The sequence below is a fragment of the Mustelus asterias genome, unplaced genomic scaffold (assembly GCF_964213995.1).
Source record: "Mustelus asterias unplaced genomic scaffold, sMusAst1.hap1.1 HAP1_SCAFFOLD_2066, whole genome shotgun sequence".
In the NCBI taxonomy this organism is placed as follows: domain Eukaryota; kingdom Metazoa; phylum Chordata; class Chondrichthyes; order Carcharhiniformes; family Triakidae; genus Mustelus; species Mustelus asterias.
This window is the reverse complement of record NW_027592011.1, coordinates 23,743-47,561: the sequence shown is the minus strand read 5'-3', so window position 1 is coordinate 47,561 and position 23,819 is coordinate 23,743. Positions and strand designations below refer to the sequence as shown.

The following is a 23,819-nucleotide window of genomic DNA, read 5'->3' as shown; positions in this document are numbered from 1 at the left end:
TGAGGCATTGCAGTGCAACTTCTGAAATACAACATTGTTCATGTTTTACAGGCATTTTCCAGCTTCCATTATCACCATGAAACCTCATGAGATACCTGTGCTCTCAAACAAGATCCTCAAAACCCTCCTGTTCCTCTACCTTTACACTCACCTGATGAAGGAACAGCGCACCGAAAGTGCATGATTCCACATAAACCTGTTAGTCTTCAACCTGGTGGTGTGAGACTTCTTACTGTATCTTTACACTGACCAAGCACACCCTCTGCTGGCCTTTACTGACATAACAGCTACATAATGCCTGCAGTGATAGTGGAGTCAGACACTTTAGGAACATTTAAGCGGTTATTGGATAGGCACATGGAGCACACCAGGATGGTAGGGAGTGGGATAGCTTGATCTTGGTTTCAGATGAAGGTCGGCACAACATCGTGGGCCGAAGGGCCTGTTCTGTGCTGTACTGTTCTATGTTCTATGTTCTATGTTCTATAATGCTGTCGCAATCCCAATGCTTGTTACAATGAGCTGTATTTACATAGCATTTATAACATAGTAAAACATCTTAAAATGCATCACAGGAGGGTTACCAAGGAAGATTTGACAGAGTCACCTATTAGGACAGATGACCATAGTATTGATCAAATCAATAGGTTTTTTTGGAGTGACTTGAAGGAGACAGTTGGAGAGGCAGAGAAGTTTAAGGAGAGAATTCCAGGCCTTACACCACTCAGATTTGTTTGGTTGGGGATGGGAGTCTCTTTGAAAAGAAAAAGATTTGGACACCATTGTGGCATTTAAAGGGACCATCCTCCTGAAAAAAGAGTGTCTTGCAAATATGGTTTCATGGACTGATCCAAACAAGACGCATCAGGGCCCAGGATTTCTCTCCCAGATCCTGACCTTACGGCCGAGATGGCCAAAGGGTATCAGAACGCTGCCCCTCCATCGGGTCAGTCTCACCTGATGAAGGGGCAGCGCTCCGAAAGCTCAGTGATACCAAATAAACCTGTTGGACTTTAACCTGGTGTTGTGAGACTTCTTACTGCGCCCAGTCCAGTCCAATGCCGGCATCTCCATATCATCGCCAAAGGTGTGGCAGAGAAATCAAAATCAGGAAAGCACAAAAGATACGGCACAGAAATATCAAAGGGTTGTCGAGCCTGAGGAGGTAACACAGATTGTGAGGGCTGAGACAATGGAGGAATTTGAAAATTTCAAATTCAGGTCTGGTTGAATGTTGGCCAGTGGTGACAGACTTGGTGTGAACTATGATGATGTGAGAAGGATTGCAGCACTTTCTTTGGAATGTTGTATCAGGATTTTGGACCACAGGTATGCTGCTTCTGGCCTTCCGTATCTGTTCTCATTGGGGACTTTGTTGAAAGGCCTGGGACTGCTATTAAACATAAACCTCACAGGAATCAAGGACTCTGGAATACTATGAATGGCATTCACCACTTGCCTACAGGAGTGGCTGAACCGTTCCACTGAAGTGGGTGGCACAGTGGTTTGCACTGCTGCCCGGGTTTGATTCCAGCCTTGGGTGGCAGTCTGTGTGGAGTTTGCACGTTCTCCCATGGTCTGCCTGAGTTTCCTCCAGGTGCTCCGATTTCCTCCCACAGTCCAAAGATGTGCGGGTTCGATGGATTGGCCATGCTAAATTGCCCCTTAGTGTCAGGGGGACTAGAAGGGTAAAGACATGGGAACAAGGCCTGGCTGGGATTGTTGTTGGTTAAAGTTCAATTAGCCCATTTACCTCCTTCTGCACTGTAGGGATTCTATGATTGTATTCTAGTTAAAAAGGACTAATGTTCAGTTTTATGTGCAAAAAATGAGATGTGTCCCAAGATCTGGAGGTGAGGGGGATTCGCAAGGTAAATGCCTGGGGCAACGGGGGTAGGACAGATTCTGGGTCTGGGTAACATGCTCGTTTGGAGAGTCAGTGCAGACTTGATGGACCAAATGACATCCTTCTGCACTGTCGGGATTCTATGCTGTGCAAAGCTGCCAATTGATAGCAAAAGGAAGAATCTTCTGGCTATATCCTTGCCCCGTTCATGAGTGGAAATATCCCAGTTTGTCATGAATGGCACCAGATGATCTGGCACGCAGATCCACATCAAGGCAGGTGAGAGACCACCTACAGTGGGAAAGGCTGAGGGAGGGAACAAGTAAGGGAGAAAGGGAAAGAAGTGGAATGACAAAGGGGAATGGATGGAGAGAAAGATACATTTTGACAGCAAAGGTGACCAAGGAATTAATAGAGAAAGGGAAACCATAATAGAAGATAGAGATGAGAAAAAAAGACAGATGTACAGACAACCAGGGACAAGCAGAAAGAGGGAGCAAGTCAGATCCACAGGAAAATAGACACACAGAGGCAGAGAGAAAGAGCGAGAGACCGTGCAAAAGGCAAAGGGACCAAATGACATTAAACTTTTTACGAAATGTGAGACAGAGTTGGGAAGAAAGAAAATATAATTAAAATGGAGGGAGTAAATTGTAGAACAAAAAATTTGATTTGATTTGATTTATTATTGTCACATGTATTAACATGCAGTGAAAAGTATTGTTTCTTGCGCGCTATACAGACAAAACATACTGTCATAGAGAAGGAAACGAGAGAGTGCAGAATGTAGTGTTACAGTCATAGCTAGGATGTCGCCAAATCTATGAGAAATTGCATTAGAGCATTGTTAGAGAGTTTTAAAGAGTTAGAATGAAATTTTAGAAGCATAGAACAAGAGTAAAAGAAAAAATTAGAAGCTGGGCACAGCTTGTGAGAAGTCGCCTCGCTCCGAAGAGAACAAGCATGGGCTTGAGAAAAGAAGGAATTGAACAACAACTGCATTTATATAACATCTTTAATGGTGCTGAAACAGGTGAAACAAAAAAGTCACAATTTCCCAATTCATGTGTTTTGGTGAAAATTAGGCAGTCGGCAAGGAGTTTGTGTGAGTCTAAGGGAGACCATGGCTCTGCGTCACTGGGATACCAACTGTGTGCAACCTAACCAAGGGACAGAGATGAATATCACGATTGAACGAGGCATTTATAACAGATATTAATAATAACCGAATCACTTGTGTGCAGAACAGCTTTGAACAGCAGAGATAAATATTACCCACATGACAATCTATGGCTGCATTACAAAATCCTGTACAATATGACTTTCGTTGGTATGTTTTTGAATGCAAGAGTGAATATGTCACACCTCCTCCCTACCCCAAAATTTCCCTATCTAATGATGTGGATGTTAGCATTGCCCACTTCTGATGAAGTTGGCCACATTATCCATTTCAAAGTGTCCCTTTTTCCAGAGTAGATGAATATGTCTGTGATAAATGCTTTGTGCACTTTTGGCATTCACCTCTGCTTCTCAATTAGGTTGCATACCAGTCACGCAGTGAGTATTCCAGGGATGGAAAGTGACAGTCTCCCTTATACATACTCAAGCTCATTTTGTTGATCCTTTTACGGTGAATAAAACTATATATTTTCCATTCCTTCTTATGTACACTCCCCATCGCGCGGTGAACCATGCTGCCGGCAAAAGCAATAAGATTTGTAGCACCAACAATCTCCATTAGAAAATTAACAAGCAGAGACTACAGCATGTCATAATATTTGGTGTTCTCCAGACAAGGTCTTTGCTAATCAGCTTTTATTTCAGTTGCGCACATAAATCAAGCTTGTGATGCCTTTGTATTCACTGGAGTTTCGACCTCTTGTGAATTGTAATAATTTCTGCAGCCAAGTTACTCGTTCAGTGCGTGTGAATCGCAAGTTGACCAAAACCAAGCACAAATTGCGTTCCATGTGTTTCATTTATCGGATCAGGTTAATAGAAGGCAGAAAGAGAGACTTCTGCTGTTCCCAGTTGATAAAACCACAAGCACAGGCATTATGGAAACCAGGACTGTCCCATTGTATATGCCACATGTGGAAATTACAAACTGACTCAAGAACAGCTTCTTCCCTGCTGCCATCAGACTTTTGAATGGCCCTACCTCGCACCACATTGATCTTTCTCAACACCCTAGCTATGACTGTAACACTACATACTTCTTTCCTTCTCTATGTACAGTATGCTTTGTCTGTATAGCGTGCAAGATGCAATACTTTTCACTGTATACTAATATATGTGACAATAATAAATCAAATCAAAATCAAATCAAATCAAATAAATTCCCCCTCCTACAGTTCCTATGAATTCTAAAGTTCGAACAACAAAAGAAACTGGTCATTTGTGATTTCGGAAAAAAGGTCTGCTTGTGGATATTTTCCATTAATTTCTTTGATCCTTTTCTTAAAATGAATTTTCCTTTCTTTACATGCCCTCACTAAAATATTGGGTGGAACTTAATACGTTTTCCCGTGGTAAGTTTGGAGCTGGTGGGGAAGGCATTTAATCAGGTGGGAGAGTGATTGATGCGAACCCTGCCACTTTCCTGCCTCATGAATGGCCTTCCTGCCTGCCACCAATTGAGGCCGTTCGGTGGGCATTTAATGACCACCGAAGGGCCTCATCCTGTCACTGCTGGTATTCACCCAATGGTGGATGGGGGAATTTGTCATGCGGGGAGCCTGAAAAGTAAGCATTGATCACTCTCACACTGTCAGGTTGCTTGTGGGCTCCTGGATAGGGAGGGGGGAGGGCGGAGGTGGCTTATTTAAAGGCTCTGAAGTGCCTTATCAAAGAACCAGACATTAGGAAAGGGGAGCCGACTGAGAGCCACCCATCTGTCCTTGCTGCCAAATCCACTCCTCTGCCCCACAATCCAATTCCCGCCATCACTCACCTGGATGCCTCGGCCACTGCTATGGCACTGCATTGGTTGTAATCTGCTAACACTCCCTCGGTTCAGGAAAGGCCCAAGTGGACCGGAAACTGCAAAATGTAACACCTCTACTCCAGGAAGTTGGGAGTGAACCAGCAGGAAACTGTAGGCTTAGACTCCCTGGGTGGAATTCTCCCACCCAGGTCTATGTCCCCATGGTGAGAGTAGAGGAACATGGTGTGTTTCCCGCTCTGGAGCTGGCGGGAAACCACGCCATATCTTCCAGCTCCGAACTCATTAATTATGCGCCCAGGGGTTTAACACCATATTCTATGGCAGGGCAAGTCTGATTGTGCAAGAACCACCATCATATCTGGGTACCATATTCTTTCTTCTGAGAAAGAAGATGGATGTCGAGGGACAGTCTGAGGCAGACAAATGGATTTCGTTGCTGACACTGAAGCTCATCTAATTTTCTTTCATCGCTCACTCTCCCTTTATTTGTTTCTTCCCGGCCTCCTACTCTTTCCATCTCTCTCTTCCTTTCACCGACCTGTGTCCCCTCCACTCCCCCTACCCAGTATCCCCACTATTTCCCCATCCCCTCTATTCTTCTGCTCTGCTCCGCACTCTGTCACCATTATTCACCCCTTCTGCACCACAACCATCCCCTCTATTCTATCCTGACCCCTCCATTCCCTTCTCTGTTCCCCCTCACTGTTCCCTCCATTAACCCCCATCTCCACTATTTCCCCATCTCTATACATTGTCCCTCTAATCTAATTCCCCATCCCGCTCACCCCGTATTCCCCCTTCATCCTCATTCCCATTGTCCCATATTTCCCCGCCCTCTCATTCCCCGTGTCCCAATCACTCTCACCCCCATTTCATCCTATCCCTTTATTCCCCATATCCCCTCTGCGCTTCATCCCCATATCCCGCCTCCATATCCCACAATTCCCCATATCACCCTCACTACATATTCCACATATCCTCACCCTATATCCCCACCATATCGCCACTCAATATCCTCCCATCCCCTCACCCATACAACTCCCATACCCTCAACCCCCATCTCCCTCTATAACCATTCTTTTCATTTCTCCATATCTCCCGTACATTCCCATCGCCCTCATCCCTATAATTCCCCCATTCCCCATAACGCCAATCCTCTCATACCCACACCTCCTTCATTCGCATATCCCTGATTCCCACATCCCCCTCATTTCTAATGTCCCACTCACCCCCACATCACCCTCACCCCCATTTCCCCTGACCTCCATATCACCCTCACCCCCAGATTTCCCTTATTCCCCATATCCCCACCTCCTCATTCCCCAAATCCCCATTTCCTTCATTCCCCATATCCCCCCATCCCATATCACCCTGACTCCTTGATCCCCTGACTTCCATATCACCCTCAACCCCAGAACCCCCTCATTCCCTACATCCCCCATTCCCCAAATCCCCATCACCCTCCCCATCCCTCTTGTCCCCTCCTCTCTCTGGTCCAGAGATAGAGAATCTGGTGAACTGATGCGATGACAATAATGTCTCTTTCAATGTCAACAAAACGAAGGAGATCGTCATCCACTTCAGGGAACATAGTGGAGGACATACCCCTGTCTACATCAATGGGGATGAAGTGAAGATGGTCGAGAGCTTCAAGTTCCTTGGTGTCCAGATCACCAACAACCTGTCCTGATCCTTCCATGCCGATGCGATGGTTAAGATGCCTCTACTTTCTCAGAAGAAGAAGGAAATTTGGCATAGAAAGTCATAGAAAATTACAGCTCAGAAACAGGCCTTTTGGCCCTTCTTGTCTGTGCCGAACCATTTTTTGCCTCGTCCCACTGACCTGCACTTGGACTATATCCCTCCACACCCCTCTCATCCATCAACCTGTCCAAGTTTTTCTTAAATGTTAAAAGTGACCCTGCATTCAACACTTTATCCGGCAGCTCATTCCACACTCCCACCACTCTCTGCGTGAAGAAGCCCCCCCCTAATATTCCCTTTAAACTTTTCTCCTTTCACCCTTAACCCTGCCCTCTGGATTTTTTCTCCCCTAGCCTCAGTGGAAAAAGCCTGCTTGCATTCACTCTATCGATACCCATCAAAATCTTATACACCTCTCTCAAATCTCCCCTCATTATTCTACGCTTCAGGGAATAAAGTCCCAACCTATTCAATCTCTCTCTGTAACTCAGCTCCTCAAGTCCCGGCAACATCCTTATGAACCTTCTCTGCACTCTTTCAACCGTATTTACATCCTTCCTGTAACTAGGTAACCAAAACTGTACACAATACTCTAAATTCGGCCTCATCAATGCCTTATATAACCTTACCATAACACTCCAACTTTTATACTCGATACTCCGATTTATAAAGGCCAATGTACCAAAGGCACTCTTTACGACCTTATCCACCTGTGACGTCACTTTTAGGGAATTCTGTACCTGTATTCCCAGATCCCTCTGTTCAACTGCACTCTTCAGAGTCCTACCATTTACCCTGTACGTTCTACTTTGGTTTGTCCTTCCAAAGTGCAATATCTCACACTTGTCTGTGTTAAATTCCATTTGCCATTTTTCAGCCCATTTTCCTAGTTGGTCCAAATCCCTCTGCAAGCTTTGAAAACCTTCCTCATTGTCCACTACACCTCCAATCTTTGTATCATCAGCAAATTCGCTGATCCAATTTACCACATTATCATCCAGATCATTGATATAGATGACAAACAACAATGGACCCAACACTGATCCCTGCTGCACACCACTAGTCACAGGCCTCCACTCAGAGAAGCAATCCTCCACAACCACTCTCTGGCTTCTTCCATTGAGCCAGTGTCTAATCCAGTTTACTACCTCCCCATGTATACCCAGCGACTGAACCTTCCTAACTAACCTCCCATGAGGGACCTTGTCAAAGGCCTTGCTGAAATCCAGGAAGACAACATCCACCGCCTTCCCCTCATCCACTTTCCTGGTAACCTCCTCGAAAAACTCTAATAGATTGGTCAAACATGACCTACCACGCACAAAGCCATGTTGACTCTCCCTCATCGATCCTGTCCCTTATCACACTTTCCAATGACTTGCCCGCCACCAACGTCAAACTTACTGGCCTATAATTTCCCGGATTCCTTTTGGAACCTTTTTTAAACAACGGAACAACATGAGCCACCCTCCAATCATCCGGCACCTCCCCCGTGAATACTGACATTTTAAATATGTCTGCCAGGGCCTCTGCAAGTTCAACACTAGCTTCCCTCAAGGTCCGTGGGAATACCCTGTCCGCTCCTGGGGATTTATCCACTCTGATTTGCCTCAAGACAGCAAGCACCTCCTCTCCTTTAATCTGTAAAGGTTCCATGACCTCCCTACCTGTTTGCCCTATTTCCGTAGACTCCATGCCCGTTTCCTCAGTAAGTACGGATGCAAAAAAAACATTTAGTATCTCCCCCATCTCTTTTGGTTCCATACACAGTCTACCACTCTGGTCTTCAAGAGGACCAATTTTGTCCCTCACTATCCTTTTGCTCCGAACACACCTATAGAAGCTCTTTGGATTTTCCTTCACTCTAGCTGCCAAAGCAACCTCATGATTTTGTTTAGCCCTCCTGATTTCCCTCTTAAGTAGCTTCTTGCACTTTTTATACTCCTCGAGCATCTGATCTGTTCCTTGCTGCCTGTACATTTCATACAACTCTCTCTTCCTCTTACATAGAACATAGAACATAGAACAGTACAGCACAGAACAGGCCCTTCGGCCCACAATGTTGTGCCGAGCTTTGTCTGAAACCCAGATCAAGCAATTTCCTCCCTACCATCCCGAAGTACTCGATGTGCCTATCCACGAGCTTCTTAAATGTTCCTAAAGTTTCTGACTCCACTATCCCTGCAGGCAGTCCATTCCACACCCCAACCACTCTCTGAGTAAAAAACATACCTCGGACATCCTTCCTATATCTCCCACCATGAACCCTATAGTTATGCCCCCTAGTTACCGCTCCATTCACCCGAGGAAATAGTCTTTGAACGTTCACTCTATCTATCCCCCTCATCATCTTATAAACCTCTATCAAGTCTCTTCTCAACCTCCTCCGCTCCAAAGAGAAAAGGCCAAGTTCCCTCAACCTTTCCTCATAAGACCTACCCTCCAAACCAGGCAGCATCCTGGTAAATCTCCTTTGCACTCTATTCAGTGTCTCCACATCCTTCTTGTAGTGAGGTGACCAGAACTGCACACAATATTCCAAATGTGGTCTCACCAAGGTCCTGTACAGTTGCAGCATAACCCCACGGCTCCTAAACTCAAACCCCCTGTTAATGAACGCCAACACACTATAGGCCTTCTTCACGGCTCTATCCACTTGAGTGGCAACCTTCAGAGATCTATGGATATGAACCCCAAGATCTCTCTGTTCCTCCACATTCTTCAGAACCCTACCAAAATGAATCACCTCGCATTTGTCAGGGTTAAACTCCATTTGCCATTTTTCAGCCCAGCTCTGCATCCTATCTATATCTCTTTGCAGCCTACAACAGCCCTCCACCTCATCCACTACTCCACCAATCTTGGTGTCATCAGCAAATTTACTGATCCACCCTTCAGCCCCCTCCTCCAAGTCATTTATAAAAATTACAAATAGCAGAGGACCAAGCACTGATCCCTGCGGCACTCCGCTGGTAACCGCTTTCCAGTCCAAAAATTTTCCATCCACCACCACCCTCTGTCTTCTGTTAGATAGCCAGTTACCTATCCAATCGGCCAAACTTCCCTCTATCCCACACATCCTTACTTTCTTCATAAGCCGACCGTGGGGGACTTTATCAAACGCCTTACTAAAATCCATGTATATGACATCAACTGCACTACCTTCATCAACACACTTAGTTACCTCCTCAAAAAATTCTATCAAATTTGTGAGGCAAGACTTGCCCTTCACATATCCGTGCTGACTATCCCGGATTAAGCTGCATCTTTCTAAATGGTCGTAAATCCTATCCCTAAGGACCTTTTCCATCAACTTACCAACCACCGAAGTAAGACTAACCGGCCTATAATTACCAGGGTCATTTCTATTCCCTTTCTTAAACAGACGAACCACATTCGCCACTCTCCAGTCCTCTGGCACCACCCCCGTGGACAATGAGGACGCAAAGATCAATGCCAAAGGCTCTGCTATCTCATCCCTTGCCTCCCAAAGAATCCTAGGATATATTTCATCAGGCCCAGGGGACTTATCAACTTTCAGTTTATTCAAAATTTGCTAGTACATCTTCCCTCTGAACATCTACTTCCTCCAGCCTATCAGCCTGTGACACCATCTCTTCCTCAAAAACATGGCCCCTCTCCTTGGTGAACACCGAAGAAAAGTATTCATTCATCACCTCTCCTATCTCTTCTGACTTCATGCACAAATTCCCACTGCCGTCCTTGACCGGCCCCAGCCTCACCCTGGTCATTCTTTTATTCCTCACATAAGAGTAAAAAGCCTTGGGGTTTTCCTTGATCCGACCCGCCAAGGACTTCTCATGCCCCCTGCTAGCTCTCCTAAGCCCCTTTTTCAGCTCATTTCTTGCTAACTTGTAACCCTCCATCGAGCCAACTGAACCTTGTTTTCTCAACCTAACATACGCTTCCTTCTTCCTCTTGACAAGACATTCCACCTCTTTTGTGAACCATAGTTCCCTCACTCAGCCATTTCCTCCCTGCCTGGCAGGGACATACCTATCAAGGACACGCAGTATTTGTTCCTTGAAAAAGTTCCACTTATCATTAGTGCCTTTGCCTGACAATTTTTGTTCCCATCCTATGCTTCCTAATTCCCGCCTGATTGCATCATAATTACCTCTCCCCCAATTGTAAACTATGCCCTGCCGTATGGCCCTCTCCCTCTCCATTGCAATAACAAAAGACACCGAATTGTGGTCACTATCTCCAAAGTGCTCTCCCACAACCAAATCCAACACTTGGCCCGGCTCATTTCCCATTACCAAATCCAATGTGGCCCCACCTCTTGTCGGCTTATCCACATATTGTGTCAGGAACCCCTCCTGCACACACTGCACAAACACTGCCCCATCCGAACTCTTAATCAGTGTTACAATCTCCCTCGAGAACCAAGGTTCCTTATTCCTATTTACTTTGCCTTTAATCCTGACACGAACATACAAACTCTGCACTCTCAAAATTTCTCCTTTGAAGGCCTCCCACTTTCCATTTACATCCTTACCAGAGAACAGCCTGTGCCAATCCACACTTCCCAGATCCCTTCTCATTTCATCAAATTTGGCCTTTTTCCAGTTCAGACTTTCAACCCGAGGATCAGATCTATCCTTATCCATGATCAGGTTGAAACTAATGGCATTATGATCACTGGATCCAAAGTGTTCCCTCACACTCACATCCATCACCTGCCCTAACTCATTTCCCAATAGGAGATCCAATATCGCATCCTCTCTCGTTGACACCTCTATATACTGATGTAGAAAATTCTCCTGAACACATTTTACAAACTCTACCCCGTCTAAACCTTAAACAGTATGCGAGTCCCAAGCTATATGTGGAAAATTAAAATCCCCTACTATCACAACTTTGTGTTTCTTGCAGTTGTCAGCTATCTCTCTGCTGATTTGCTCCTCCAATTCTCGCTGACTATTGGGTGGTCTATAATACAAGCCCATTCATGTGGTCATACCTTTCCTGTTTCTCAGCTCCACCCATAGAGCCTCTGTAGACAAGCTCCCTAATCTATCCTGCCTGAGTACCGCTGTAACATTTTGCCTAACCAACAATGCCGCCCCCACCCCCCGCCCCCACCTTTTATCCCTCTGCCTCTATCCCGCCTGAAACATTGGAACCCCGGAATATTGAGCTGCCAGTCCTGCCCCTCCTGTAGCCAAGTTTCACTAATGGCTGTAATGTCATATTTGCATGTGTCTATCCACGCCTTCAGCTCATCTGCCTTCCCCACAATACTCCTGGCTTTGAAATAGATACACCTCAAAAGGTTACTTCCACCTCACTCAACCCTTCCATTTGTGAATTTACTTGAACTAACCTGTCTTTTTACCCCTGCTCCACTATCTGCTCTGGCACTCTGGTTCCCATCCCCCTGTAAATCTAGTTTAAACGCTCCCCAATAACACTAGCAAACCTCCCTGCAAGTATATTGGTCCCCTTGTAGTTTAGGTAGAACCCGTCTCTCTTGTACAGGTCCTACCTGCCGCAGAAGAGGTCCCAATGATCCAAGAATCGGAAACCCTGCCCCGTACACCAGCTCCTCAGCCACGTGTTCATCCGCCCAAGCATCCTACTCCTACCCTCACTGGCACGTGGTACAGGTAGCAATCCTGAGATTACTATCCTCGGGGTCCTGCTTTTTAACTTCCTTCCAAGCGCTTTGTTCCTACTCTTTAGGACCTCCTCACTCTTCCTACCTACGTCATTTGTACCTATGTGTACCACGACATCTGGTTGATCACCTTTCCACTTTAGAACGCTGTGCACGCGATCAGAGACATCCCTGACCTTGGCACCCGGGAGGCAACAAACCATGCGGGAGTCTCTGTCCCGACCACAGAACCTCCTGTCCGTACCTCTGATCATTGTGTCCCCTATCTCTACTGCTCTCCTCTTCTTCCTCCCACCCTTTTGCGCTGTAGAACCAGACTCAGTATCAGAGTTCCGGCTGTCGCAGCTTGTCCCAGGTAAAGCATCTCCCACAACAGTATCCAATTTAGTATACCTGTTGTGGAGGGGTATGGCCACAGGGGAACCCTGCTCTGTCTGTCCTTTCACATTTCCATTTCCTCTCTTTGCAGTAACCCAATTTCCTGTGCTCTGCCGCTTAGGTGTAACTACCTCCCTAAAGCTACTGTCTATAAACTCCTCATTCTCCCGAATTAAATGGAGGTCATCAAGCTCCTGCTCCAGTTCCCTAACACGCTTTGCTAGCAGCTGCAGCTGGTTGCATCTTTTGCAGGTGTTGTCGTCAGGGATACCGGAGGTCTCCCTGATCTCCCACATCCTGCAAGAGGAGCATTCCAACATCTTGCCTGGCATTTTTTTTTTACTCTGGGGAAAAACAAGAAACTTTCTGGGGAAAAAAACCTACTCTCGATTTTGCCTGTTCTCGCCGAAGCCCGTTGAGCCAAAGCCCTTCAGCTCTCACTCTGCTCCCTGCTCACTCCGCTGCCCGCTACAACGCTGCCCGCTGAATAGTGCTGTTTGCTACGACTCTCACAATTTTCACAGATGCACCAAGAAAGCATTCTTTCTGGTTGTATCACAGCTTGGTCTGTCTCCTGCTCTGTCCAAGACTGCAAGAAACTACAAAGGGTCGTGAACAAAGCTCAGTCCATCATGCAAACCAGCCTCCCATCCACTGACTCTGTCCACACTTCCTGCTGCCTCGGAAAAGCAGCCAGCATCATCAAGGACCCCACACACACCGGACATTCTCTCTTCCACATTTTTTTGTACCTTTTGATTCTTTATTCCGAATCAAAAAAAAGTATTAAGTCCAATCAGAGTCCCCACATAAGGGACAAACCAGATTCAAGCTGGCAAGACAAGAATCTACAGCCCATCTTGGCTTGATCAAACAAGATCGAGGCTGACAGGATGAGGCATTACAACACCTCTCGGGCTTGATCTGGGCTTCATCCTGGCCAGAAGGCCAAAATGGCATTGAAAAATTGCATCAGGTAAGGCCTCGGATTAATCTCATTGGCTACCCTGATCGCTTGCTCTACCCTAGCATAGGCAAATCATTATCGCAGGCATCAGCACACCCCAAGTGCAATGGGCAGCCACATCCCCTGTCTGATCATGGTTTCACTCCTGCCAACTTCTTCCATTGGGGGAAAGATATAGAAGTCTGAAATGATGCACCAACCGTCTCAAGAACAGCTTCTTCCCTGCTGCCATGAATGGACCGACCTTACATTAAGTTGATTTTTCTCTACACCCCAGCTATGACTGCAACACTACATTCTGCACCCTCTCCTTTCCTTTCCTTCTCTATGAACGGTATGCTTCGTTTGTATAACCCGCAAGAAACAATACTTTTCACTGTGCAGTGTTAATGTAAGCCTACTTGTGCCACTAATAAATAAACTTTAAAACTTTGTAAACCACGTGTCACATTCTCGATTATATATCATGGAGTGAGGTTATTTTTGAGCAAGGTGCAGTTATGTGTGGGACCGGACAGAAAATGAGGCACAGAAGTTTGCTGCACACTGTTTCCCAGGAGAGGGGAATGCAAAGACAGGGTAAGACGGAGTGGCAAAGAACAGTAAAAAAGAATTCAGTGTGGATGGAAGTGACTGTTCTATGGTGAATGAGATAACGAAGGACAGGAAGATTGGAACAAAAGGTTGGAGGGAAATCCAGGAATAGAGATTTTGAAATGAAGGAAAATGATACATTTTGAGTACTAATGGTTAATGTAATTGTTAATTGCTGCTTTCACTGTTCCTTTGCACTTCCATCAAAGCTTTAATAGCTAAATTAAAAGGGCCATTTATTGTCACAGATGGAATGCGAATCTTGAGGAAAAGAGCGCTTTAATCTCGCAATCCAATGCAGACAAATAATTTTTTAAGTTAAAGTTTATTAGTGTCACAAGTAGGCTTACATTAACACTGTAATGAAGCTACTGTGAAAATCCCCTGGTACACTCCGGCGCCTGTTCGGGTCCACTGAGGGAGAATTTAGCACAGCCAATGCACCTAACCAGCATGTCTTTCAGACTGTGGGAAGAATCCGGAGCACCCGGAGGAAACCCACACAGACATGGGGAGAACATGCGGACTCCACACAGTTACCCAAGCCGGAAATCAAACACTGGTCCCTGTTGCTGTGAGGCAGCAGTGCGAACCGCTGTGCCATATTCAACCAAATGACTCCAGGGGTTCAGAAACTCAATTATTGAGGCTCGATAGTTAATCTCTGGGTTTTAAAACTAGTGGAAGAGTGGAGTGGAAATGTTTGAATTGAAAATCAAAGATCAGATCTGCTTATTCAGACTGTAGTGTGCTCTTGTTTTAAAAGCTTTTTAACCAGCTGCTCCTTCCACAACCATTGCTTCGATTTGAAAGAAATGCCATTCAATTGCGGACGGCTCTGGAAGTTTCCATATTCCCGTCTTGCAAGTTATAGATAACCGTTTGTAATCTTGATGAGCTATTACTACACTTGCTTTTTGCTTCCTAACGCAAAGCATTTGCCGGAACTATATATGAATTCATTGGAGAAATGACAGACACGAATAAACACCTGAAAAATCAGCGAACTTTTAAATGCAGTCTGAATCTACAGTTGTGCCAGTAGTATGATTCCAACTTGTACCCAGTTTGTACAGTAATGTTTTTAAATCTGCTAAATTTACAGCTCTCTGAAATAGTGAGAGAATTCAAAACAACAAATCGATGATTGCTCACGGGTACACCACTTCAGAACAACCTGCACGAACTCTGGGCTCTGCTCAGCTTCCTCCTCCCGGATGTCTTCAACTCGTCTGCAGTAAGTAATGAGAAAAGCAGCTCGACGGTGACTGTACCGTTTGTCGAAGGTTCAATTACAGTGTTTAAACCTATTTCTTTTTGGAAGGCATGAGAGAATGCTGCAAAGTTGTGTCTTTTTCATTTTTGAAGCTAGTGTCAGGGGAAGCTGTCCAACTTGCTGGAGGGTGTTGTGTGACACCATTGTTCCTTGCATTGGGAGCAGCCAGGTCGCTAAATGGCCGCAGTCTGTGTATTAATTTGTTCACCTGCCCACATTTCTGAGCTCTATATTCACCATATGTGTGCCGATGCAGAGTCCAATTGGTGATGTCTGCTCCTCTAACCCTTCAAACTGCTATTGACCATTTCTGATGCTCCGTGTCACATCTGCCTTACACTGCGAAGCATATTTAACATGCTTGATGTTTCCTTGAGCAACACTGCCACCTTGTGTCACAATTCTAAACCTACATTAAAAGCATGCTGGGGTGAGAGCTTCCTTTATCCATATCTATCTCAATCCACAAATTAGCTATCATAAGTATTTTAGTATTTTTTTTTGTTTACAAAAGCTATGTTTATCCCTACAGTGCAGAAGGAGGCCATTTGGCCCATCAAGTCTGCACCAACCCCACATATCTACCCCGCCAATCCCACTGACACCAAAGGTTTATTTAGCACAGCCAATCAACCGAACCCGCACATCTTTGGAATGTGGGAGGAAACCGGAGCAGACACGGGGAGAATGCACAAACTCCACACAGAGAGTGACCCAAGGCCAGAATTGAACCTGGGTCCCTGGCGCTGTGAGACAGGAGTGCCAACCACTGTGCCACCATGCCACCTGTGTTAAAAGTGTTGCAGAAATGTACATTGTTGAGGAATGAGGAAAATGAATTTAAGGTTACTGTATTTCTTTCTCATAAAGGGTTGGATTCCAAGGTCTGATCTGTTCTGTTGCAGAATAAAGCTGTTGACAATCTAATCTGAAGTTGTAGGTGTTTTCATCAAGTCAACATTCAGCCCACACCTGTAGATGTGCTTCAACCCATGGCTTGTTCAGCTGTTTTTGTTTAACCTGTGCTTCAGTCCACAGAACTGTTCAGTACAGCTTTTGTAACATTGCATTATTTTGCTTGACCTTCTTGGGCATCATCAGTGTGTGAAAAGCATGTATTCTCACCTGAATTAGGTATTGAGACCCTTCCTCCTCCGACGTATTAAAGCTGAGGTAGAAAAGAGCCTGCCGCCAAAAAAGGAAGTCAAAATGTATGTCGGCCTGAGCAAAATGCAACGGGAATGGTGAGTACACAACTTGTGAATCTTAATGTGTTGCATTGTGAAGTCTGGCATAATCTTGCAACAACTCATTGAAATTGTGCTGCACTTCAATCAACAATTAAAGCATTTGTAGAACTAAGGGAATAGATTCACCAGTGTAAGCGAGTGTGATTTTACCCAATGCACCAATAATAGGCTGACTCCCTACTATTGACCATCTTGCTTCCGTCTGATCTGTAAGATTTTTGTGTTTGGAATTCTATCTTCCCTCAATCATTTCAATTATTTTTGCCCAAAACAGAAGATCATCATTGAATTCAGACTGGACGATTGCCATTCAAGTGTGATTATTACAGTGCTTTAAAACTACTTTGCTCTCACTTTTGGGCTTTCTTCTTTCAAACCCCAATGCAGCCCATTATTGATACCCACCTGATCAGGTACTAGTGTCCCCTCGAAACTTATTAACGATGTCTATCTAGTTGGTCAAGGAGAACGCTGCAAAGCCCTTCAAAATGAGACTGCACCCTATGTAACACAATGTCATTGCCTCACGATGATGCCAGTATAGATGCCATAAATATAAAACAGTCACTAATAAATCGAACAGGAATTTAGGAGAAGATTCAAAAAAGAAAGTGGCACAGTAGTTAGTGTGGAACTCACTACCACAAGGTGCGGCATGACATTGATGCATTTTAGGGAAGTTTGTTAAACATAGAATGGAAAAAGAAATCGAAGGTGTGAAGAGACTCTTATCATGAACACTGATCTGAAATTGTTGATCTAAATGGCCTATTTCTGCGTCACAAATTCTTCATACCAGAGTACTTCGTATTGCTCGCATCCAAATTACATGAAAAGGAATATTCCCACCCCTTCAAACCCTGGCCACATGGAATGTTGAGTGTGTATTAGTTGTAAGATATGGGTTTCTATATCTGTGAGGCTTAGATGGAGCACCCTGTTCCCTGGTAGGTGAGAGGGGTTGGAATGTGGATCCTAGACTTTGTCCTAGGTACCTATCGAACAAAGCATTCATTTTAGGTTGTAATTGCTTTCTGTTGAGTGACATTAAAAAAATGAATTTATCTCCAAGTTGGTCTGATGAGTTTTAATTCTGGCCTTGCTGACAGGTACACCAGGATATTAATGAAGGATATTGACATCCTGAACTCCTCAGGGAAAATGGACAAAATGCGTCTATTGAATGGACTGATGCAACTGCGCAAGTGCTGCAACCACCCCTATCTGTTTGACGGAGCTGAACCTGGCCCACCTTACACCACTGACACTCACCTGGTAGTTAACAGTGGCAAAATGGTGGTACTGGACAAACTGCTGCCGAAAGTGAAGGAGCAAGGTCAGCCGCAGGCCTGGTCAAGGCTTTTGTTTCCCTTTCTGTCTTTCAATCTTTCTATAGGAAGGAGACATGTAGTGATTTGATCGTTTCGTGGATACTTGAGTAGCTCGGACGGGGTGGGGGGTGGCCAACATGAGGCATAAGGCCCAAATTAACGATTGCCTGGCTGTAAAGGGAAATTAATTGAAAGTATTCCAAAATGTGTTATAAATTAACATGCAATAAACACTGGAATCAGCAATGGTTTTAGTTATAGTAGGACAGGCAAAGAAGCTTACTGAGATATCCTTGAGGAGATAACCAAACTAAAACACAATGCAAATTAGGTTTTTAGAATATGTTCAACAAATCTGTTATTAGAGAGTAAATATAGTAATAAAGTTCATAGTTTGTGAAATAGATGACATTGTCTCAATGGATTAAGAATTAGCTTAATGTTAAAGTTCCTATTTTGGGAGGATGTAGGATTGGATTCGGATTCGATTGGAAATTGAAAGAGCATGCCAGTCACTCGAACTCGAATCCATGACCAAATTAGTTGAGACTCTGGAGACCAGGAGGAATTGAACAAAAACTACTGTGTAGTCCGATTCATATATAAGGAAATCCGGTGGAGTGGGAAATCAAACATCCTGGTATATAGATTGGCTGTAAACAACCGCTTATGGTTAATTGTGCATTTCCGAGTCCGATGTCAGACTTTGTCATGCTCTGGAGCAGTACTGTACCTGTGCTGCAGACTGATCAAAAATAGAACAGGATTTTTAGTAAATGAAAGGGGTTTGTGATGTTTAGCCTTCGTAAGCATGCAAGGATTTCCACGACGATGTCTGCAAAAGAATTTGAAAATGATCACTGATGACACCGTGGCAGCATTTGACCTGTGCAGCAAGGTACATCAGATTGCATGCTGTGATGTTTTGGGTTACAAATCAGCATCGGTTTTAATGAATTAAAAACTGCTGAAAAACTAATCTGGTAGCATCAGCGAAGGGTCAACTATGACTCTTCAGAACTCCCCTCTCCACAGATGCTGCCTGACCTGCTGAGTATTTCCAAAACTTTGCTTCCATCTATTAAGCTATTATTTCACCAGTTTTAGTGACTGTTTAAAACAATAGTGTGCCTTGATCTGAAATAGCATCCTGTTTTAGTCATTCTGGCCTGCCACACGCCATCCACTGGGGCTGGGGGGCTCCCAAAAACTGGCCGATTTAGCACCAAATATTCTTCATGAGGAGTTGGATCACAGGCCTCTGCAATGCTTGATGGGCCCCATCCTCCTTCCGGGGGAATAGTTACAGGAGCCAAATATTCTGAAAATTGGGGGCTAACTTGTTGGGAGAAGGTGAATGGAATAATTACATGGTTTGGGATTGTAGCTATTTTTTGATTAGGGCTTAATTTTTGCTGCCCAAACTGCAGCACCGTCTAGATTCCACCGGGAATATGAACCCTTTGAAATTATTCCCATCAATCAAGGCAGCTGTGTCACATGGACAGTTCACATTGTATGAATTATAAAATTGGAGTTGGTTATGTGTGGTCATTTATGCCTCCTGTACTACAACTAATTTACTCGATTACTCTACATCCTGCGTGTTACCACTGAAATTTGGTTTCCATTATCCACATCAGTAGATGTAGGCTTTTGAAGCATTTGTGTATCTGCGCTGTGTTCTTGGCGACCGATCAACCGATTACCCTGATGAATGATCTTCTTTTCCACAGGTTCTCGGGTGTTGATCTTCAGCCAAATGACCAGGGTGCTGGATATCTTGGAAGATTATTGTATGTGGAGAAACTACGAGTATTGTAGACTGGATGGACAGACACCGCATGAGGAGAGACAAGTATGTTTCTTGCCCTGTGCTTTCAAAACTGAGTTTGTTTGAGGAAAGTTCTCACCTCTTAAATTGATCTGAGGCTCTATTATCTAAGTAGGAATTCTAGACTTAAGGTTACAAAACTGACTCAAGGTTTTCAAACAAGAAATATGAATATTCAATTTGAATCTAGCATCTATTTGTATTTTTAAAAATGAAACTTTCCAACAATTAGTAAAAAGATTGGTCCGAATCGTTTGTTCAATTCTGGCTTAACTTTTCTCTCTCATCCCTCCAGGATTCTATTTCTACTTTCAATAGTCCTGGGAGCTCAAAGTTTATCTTCATGTTAAGCACATGCGCTGGGGGTCTTGGTATAAATCTAGCCACGGCAGATGTAGTAATCCTATACGACTCAGACTGGAACCCTCAGGTCGACCTCCAGGCTATGGTAAGTTACTGAGCGATTAGTTATTTGTGTTCTGAAAGCCACGTACAGTTGAATATATAACTATCGTAGCTGGTTTTAACATCCAAGTGCACTGATCAAGCGACATTTGGTATTTTACTGCCACTGATACCCCCTCAAATCTTCCGTGTGTTGCTCCCATGGTTTCTTTAAAACTCCGCTCGACTGAACTGGTGGAAATATTTCAGCAAAGGTCTTCAGTTTGCTTCTCTGTATTTGAATGAAGCGTGCGGTTGTTTTCAGAATTGGTGTGGTATGATTTCAGCTGACTGGGCATCTTGTTTCTCCTCACCAATTAACTTCCAAAAAACAATTGAGAGTTTGGAAATGAAATCCATTTTAAGTTTCAGTAATGCTGAGGTCACTATAAGGAACTGCCTTCCGCGATTCAGTTTTACACCAAACAACTGATGCACTGATTTTAATAAGTGCTTCGTGATTGCCTCGTGTCCCCAAGGGCTTATGAATTCAAATCTCACTCATTTGTGAAGTTTGAATTAAAGTTTATAGTGAGCAGCAAAAGGGAGCAGGGCTACCCAATTGTTCAGCTGGTTCACAGCATGGCAACAGGCCCGTTAGAGAAAATCTCCATTACAAGAGAGGAAGTGTTAGGTTTTTTAGGGAACATTAAAACTGTTGATTTTGACTGAGTAATTAGAGAGGGTTAACACATGCAGGAGATAGCCATTCAGACATCATATCTTTGTTCGCTCATGATCAGCTTGGAGATTTCTCGGAAATCGATTTATTCCCTATCCCCATGTTAAGGTTTTGATAATGAGAGTTTTTGTTTGAAATTCTTGGATTTCTTAATTTAGAAACAATGTTTGCTGGAAAATATATGAATGTGCTGTTTTTACAGCTGAATGTAGAGGAATGTTAATTGAAATTGTTACTTGATTGTGTGGATCTGCCATGTAACTTTAATTGTGTTCTTTTTTAGGATCGCGCCCACAGAATTGGTCAAACAAAAGTAGTCAGAGTATTCCGATTTATAACTGACAACACTGTGGAGGAAAGGATAGTGGAACGTGCTGAAATGAAACTTAGACTGGACTCTATTGTAATTCAGCAAGGTGGGTGTTGAAGTTGGTTGTTTTTTGGGTGGGAACTGCATGGGGAGGGTAGCACAGAGTCCTCAGTATATTTCGCTTCTTTGAGGTACTAACTTTAAATGGCATCGTTGAAACTTTGGGATACCATGAGAAGTGTCAATCATTCCCAGCCTTCACTCCAGAATTTTATCTTGCATTCTTTTCTCCGACTGAGTTATGGCACGGATGTTAAAACTTTGTGTTGGGGATTGTGAATGCATTGGATACTCCCTCACTAACCTGTTCTTTTTCAAATACCGCAGAACATTTAAAAATTAAACTTCAATATTTTCACAGCTAACTTCTCTAATCGCCAATGAATTATCATTACAATAGATTAGGACCTACCACCTGGAACTGTGCCATCTGGCATATGTATTCCTGCTTTTTGGTGAAATGGTCCTCAAAAATGAACACAAAACCCTCTGCAATCTTCCACAGAGTGTGAACAGCCAGTTAAAGTACGCTGTGCAACAAAGTGGGCTCAATAGTTTCCACTATAGCCCTTGTTTGTCTATTTATTAACATGTGAACCCGTCTCTTGCATTACTACAAGTTTAATGCCCTCCATACCAGGATGTTGCCTGGTATGGAGGGCATTAGCTATGAGGAGAGGTTGGAGAAACTTGGTTTGTTCTCACTGGAACGACGGAGGTTGAGGGGCGACCTGATAGAAGTCTACAAGATTATGAGGGGCATGGACAGAAGGGATAGTCAGAAGCTTTTTCCCGGGGTGGAAGAATCAATTACTGGGGGGGCATAGGTTTAAGGTGTGGGGGCAAGATTTAAAGGAGATGTATGAGGCAAGTTTTTTACACAGAGGGTGGTGGGTGCCTGGAACTCGCTGCCAGGGAAGGTAGTGGAAGCAGATATGGTAGTGAGTGTTAAGGGGCGTCTAGACAAATACATGAATAGGATGGGAATAGAGGGATATGATCCCTGGAAGGGTAGGGGGTTTTAGTTCAGTCGGGGCAGCATGGTCAGTGCAGGCTTGGAGGGCCGAAGGGCCTGTTCCTGTGCTGTAATTTTCTTTGTTCTTTACAATTTCTTAACATCGAGACTGAATTCTTTCAGGAAGGTTAGTCGATCAGAATCTCAACAAGCTGGGGAAAGATGAAATGCTGCAGATGATTCGTCACGGTGCTACCCACGTATTTGCTTCTAAAGAGAGCGACATTACAGATGAAGATATTGATGCTATATTAGAGAGGGGTGGAAGAAAGGTAAAACTAACATCAGGAACGGGAGTGCCCCTTGCTCTGCTATTCCAATCCTGCAACTTCGTGACTCACCTGTTCAATACTCTTCTTACAATGCTGCTGCAATATTTTCATCGGCACAATAAGTGTCACTTAATCTGCATCTCATAAAGTTCTGCAAACTGAGTATCAAAAGCTAATTGCATTAAATGCATTGTACTGTGATGGTTTTGTGCAGTCTCTTTTACTTCATACCATTGTCATTGTGCCAAGAGGAGATGATTAAACAATTGGATTAAACCCTTAATTTCAGCTTTTGAATTGTTTGTGTTTACAGCAAAATGTTTTTGTTTAAAGCCTTTATTGTGGGTTTTAACAAAACAATTCAAATTAGTTCATCTGTCTTGGTGAAGTTAGGGCCATTGAATCAATCTTGCTATGCTAATGTAAATCATAGAATAGAATCATAGAATCCCTACAGTGTAGAAAGAGGCCATTCGGCCCATCGAGTCTACACCGACCACAATCCCACCCAGGCCCTACCCCCATATCCCTACATATTTACCCGCTAATCCCTCTAACCTACGCATCTCAAGACACTAAGGGGCAATTTTAGCACAGCCAATCAACCTAACCCGCACATCTTTGGACTGTGAGAGGAAACCGGAGCACCCGGAGGAAACCCACGCAGACACGAGGAGAATGTGCAAACTCCACACAGACAGTGACCCAAGCCGGGAATCGAACCCAGGTCCCTGGAGCTGTGAAGCAGCAGTGCTAACCACTGTGCTACCGTGCCGCCCTAAAGTGTTTAGCTGGCAGCTAATACCCAAGTACAAATGTATATTCTGAAATGGTTGTCATAGGCTTCACACATCAATATCTTTGGTGCTAAACAAATAATTTTGGTGTTTATATACATTGCATCACTGGAACTAGTTTTCTATGTAAAAGGAATTACACTATCTAAAAGCTAAACTAAAAGTACCATTATTTGAAATCTCCTTGGTTTTAAATACGATGCTATTGCAACTTCTGAAGGCCTGTGGAATATGAACAATTACTTAGAGTCATAGAGGTTTACAGGGCAGCTATTCTTCGGGTGAAGAAATGTCTCCTCATTTCCTCCTAAATGGTCTACCCCGAATCCTCAGACTGTGACCCCGAGTTCTGGACACTCCCACCATCAGGAACATCCTCCCTGCATCCACCCTGTCTAGCCCTGTTAGAATTTTATAAGTCTCTATGAGATCCCCCCTCATTCATCTGACCTCCAGCGAAAACAATCC

The 23,819-nt window shown here is 44.2% G+C and overlaps 1 protein-coding gene across 1 annotated transcript; it reads left to right on the top strand.

Annotated features, from left to right (window-relative positions):
• Positions 1-15,298: 15,298 nt before the first annotated feature.
• On the top strand, positions 15,299-22,841 carry LOC144489257 (SWI/SNF-related matrix-associated actin-dependent regulator of chromatin subfamily A member 5-like). The gene is made up of 7 exons (XM_078207125.1): positions 15,299-15,317; positions 16,491-16,600; positions 17,716-17,942; positions 19,674-19,795; positions 20,067-20,219; positions 21,181-21,313; positions 22,406-22,841. Exons 2-7 carry the CDS (start codon positions 16,566-16,568, stop codon positions 22,699-22,701), a joined length of 966 nt encoding a protein of 321 aa, XP_078063251.1. The 5' UTR covers positions 15,299-15,317; positions 16,491-16,565; the 3' UTR covers positions 22,702-22,841.
• The last annotated feature ends 978 nt before the right edge of the window (positions 22,842-23,819 follow it).

Excerpts from the sequence above, each read along its gene's own strand:
- LOC144489257 (XM_078207125.1), top strand. The coding sequence starts at position 16,566 with ATGTATGTCGGCCTGAGCAAAATGCAACGGGAATG. Across the intron at positions 16,601-17,715 it reads AGCAAAATGCAACGGGAATG|GTACACCAGGATATTAATGA; the intron begins GTGAGTACACAA and ends CCTTGCTGACAG. Across the intron at positions 21,314-22,405 it reads CTCTATTGTAATTCAGCAAG|GAAGGTTAGTCGATCAGAAT; the intron begins GTGGGTGTTGAA and ends GAATTCTTTCAG.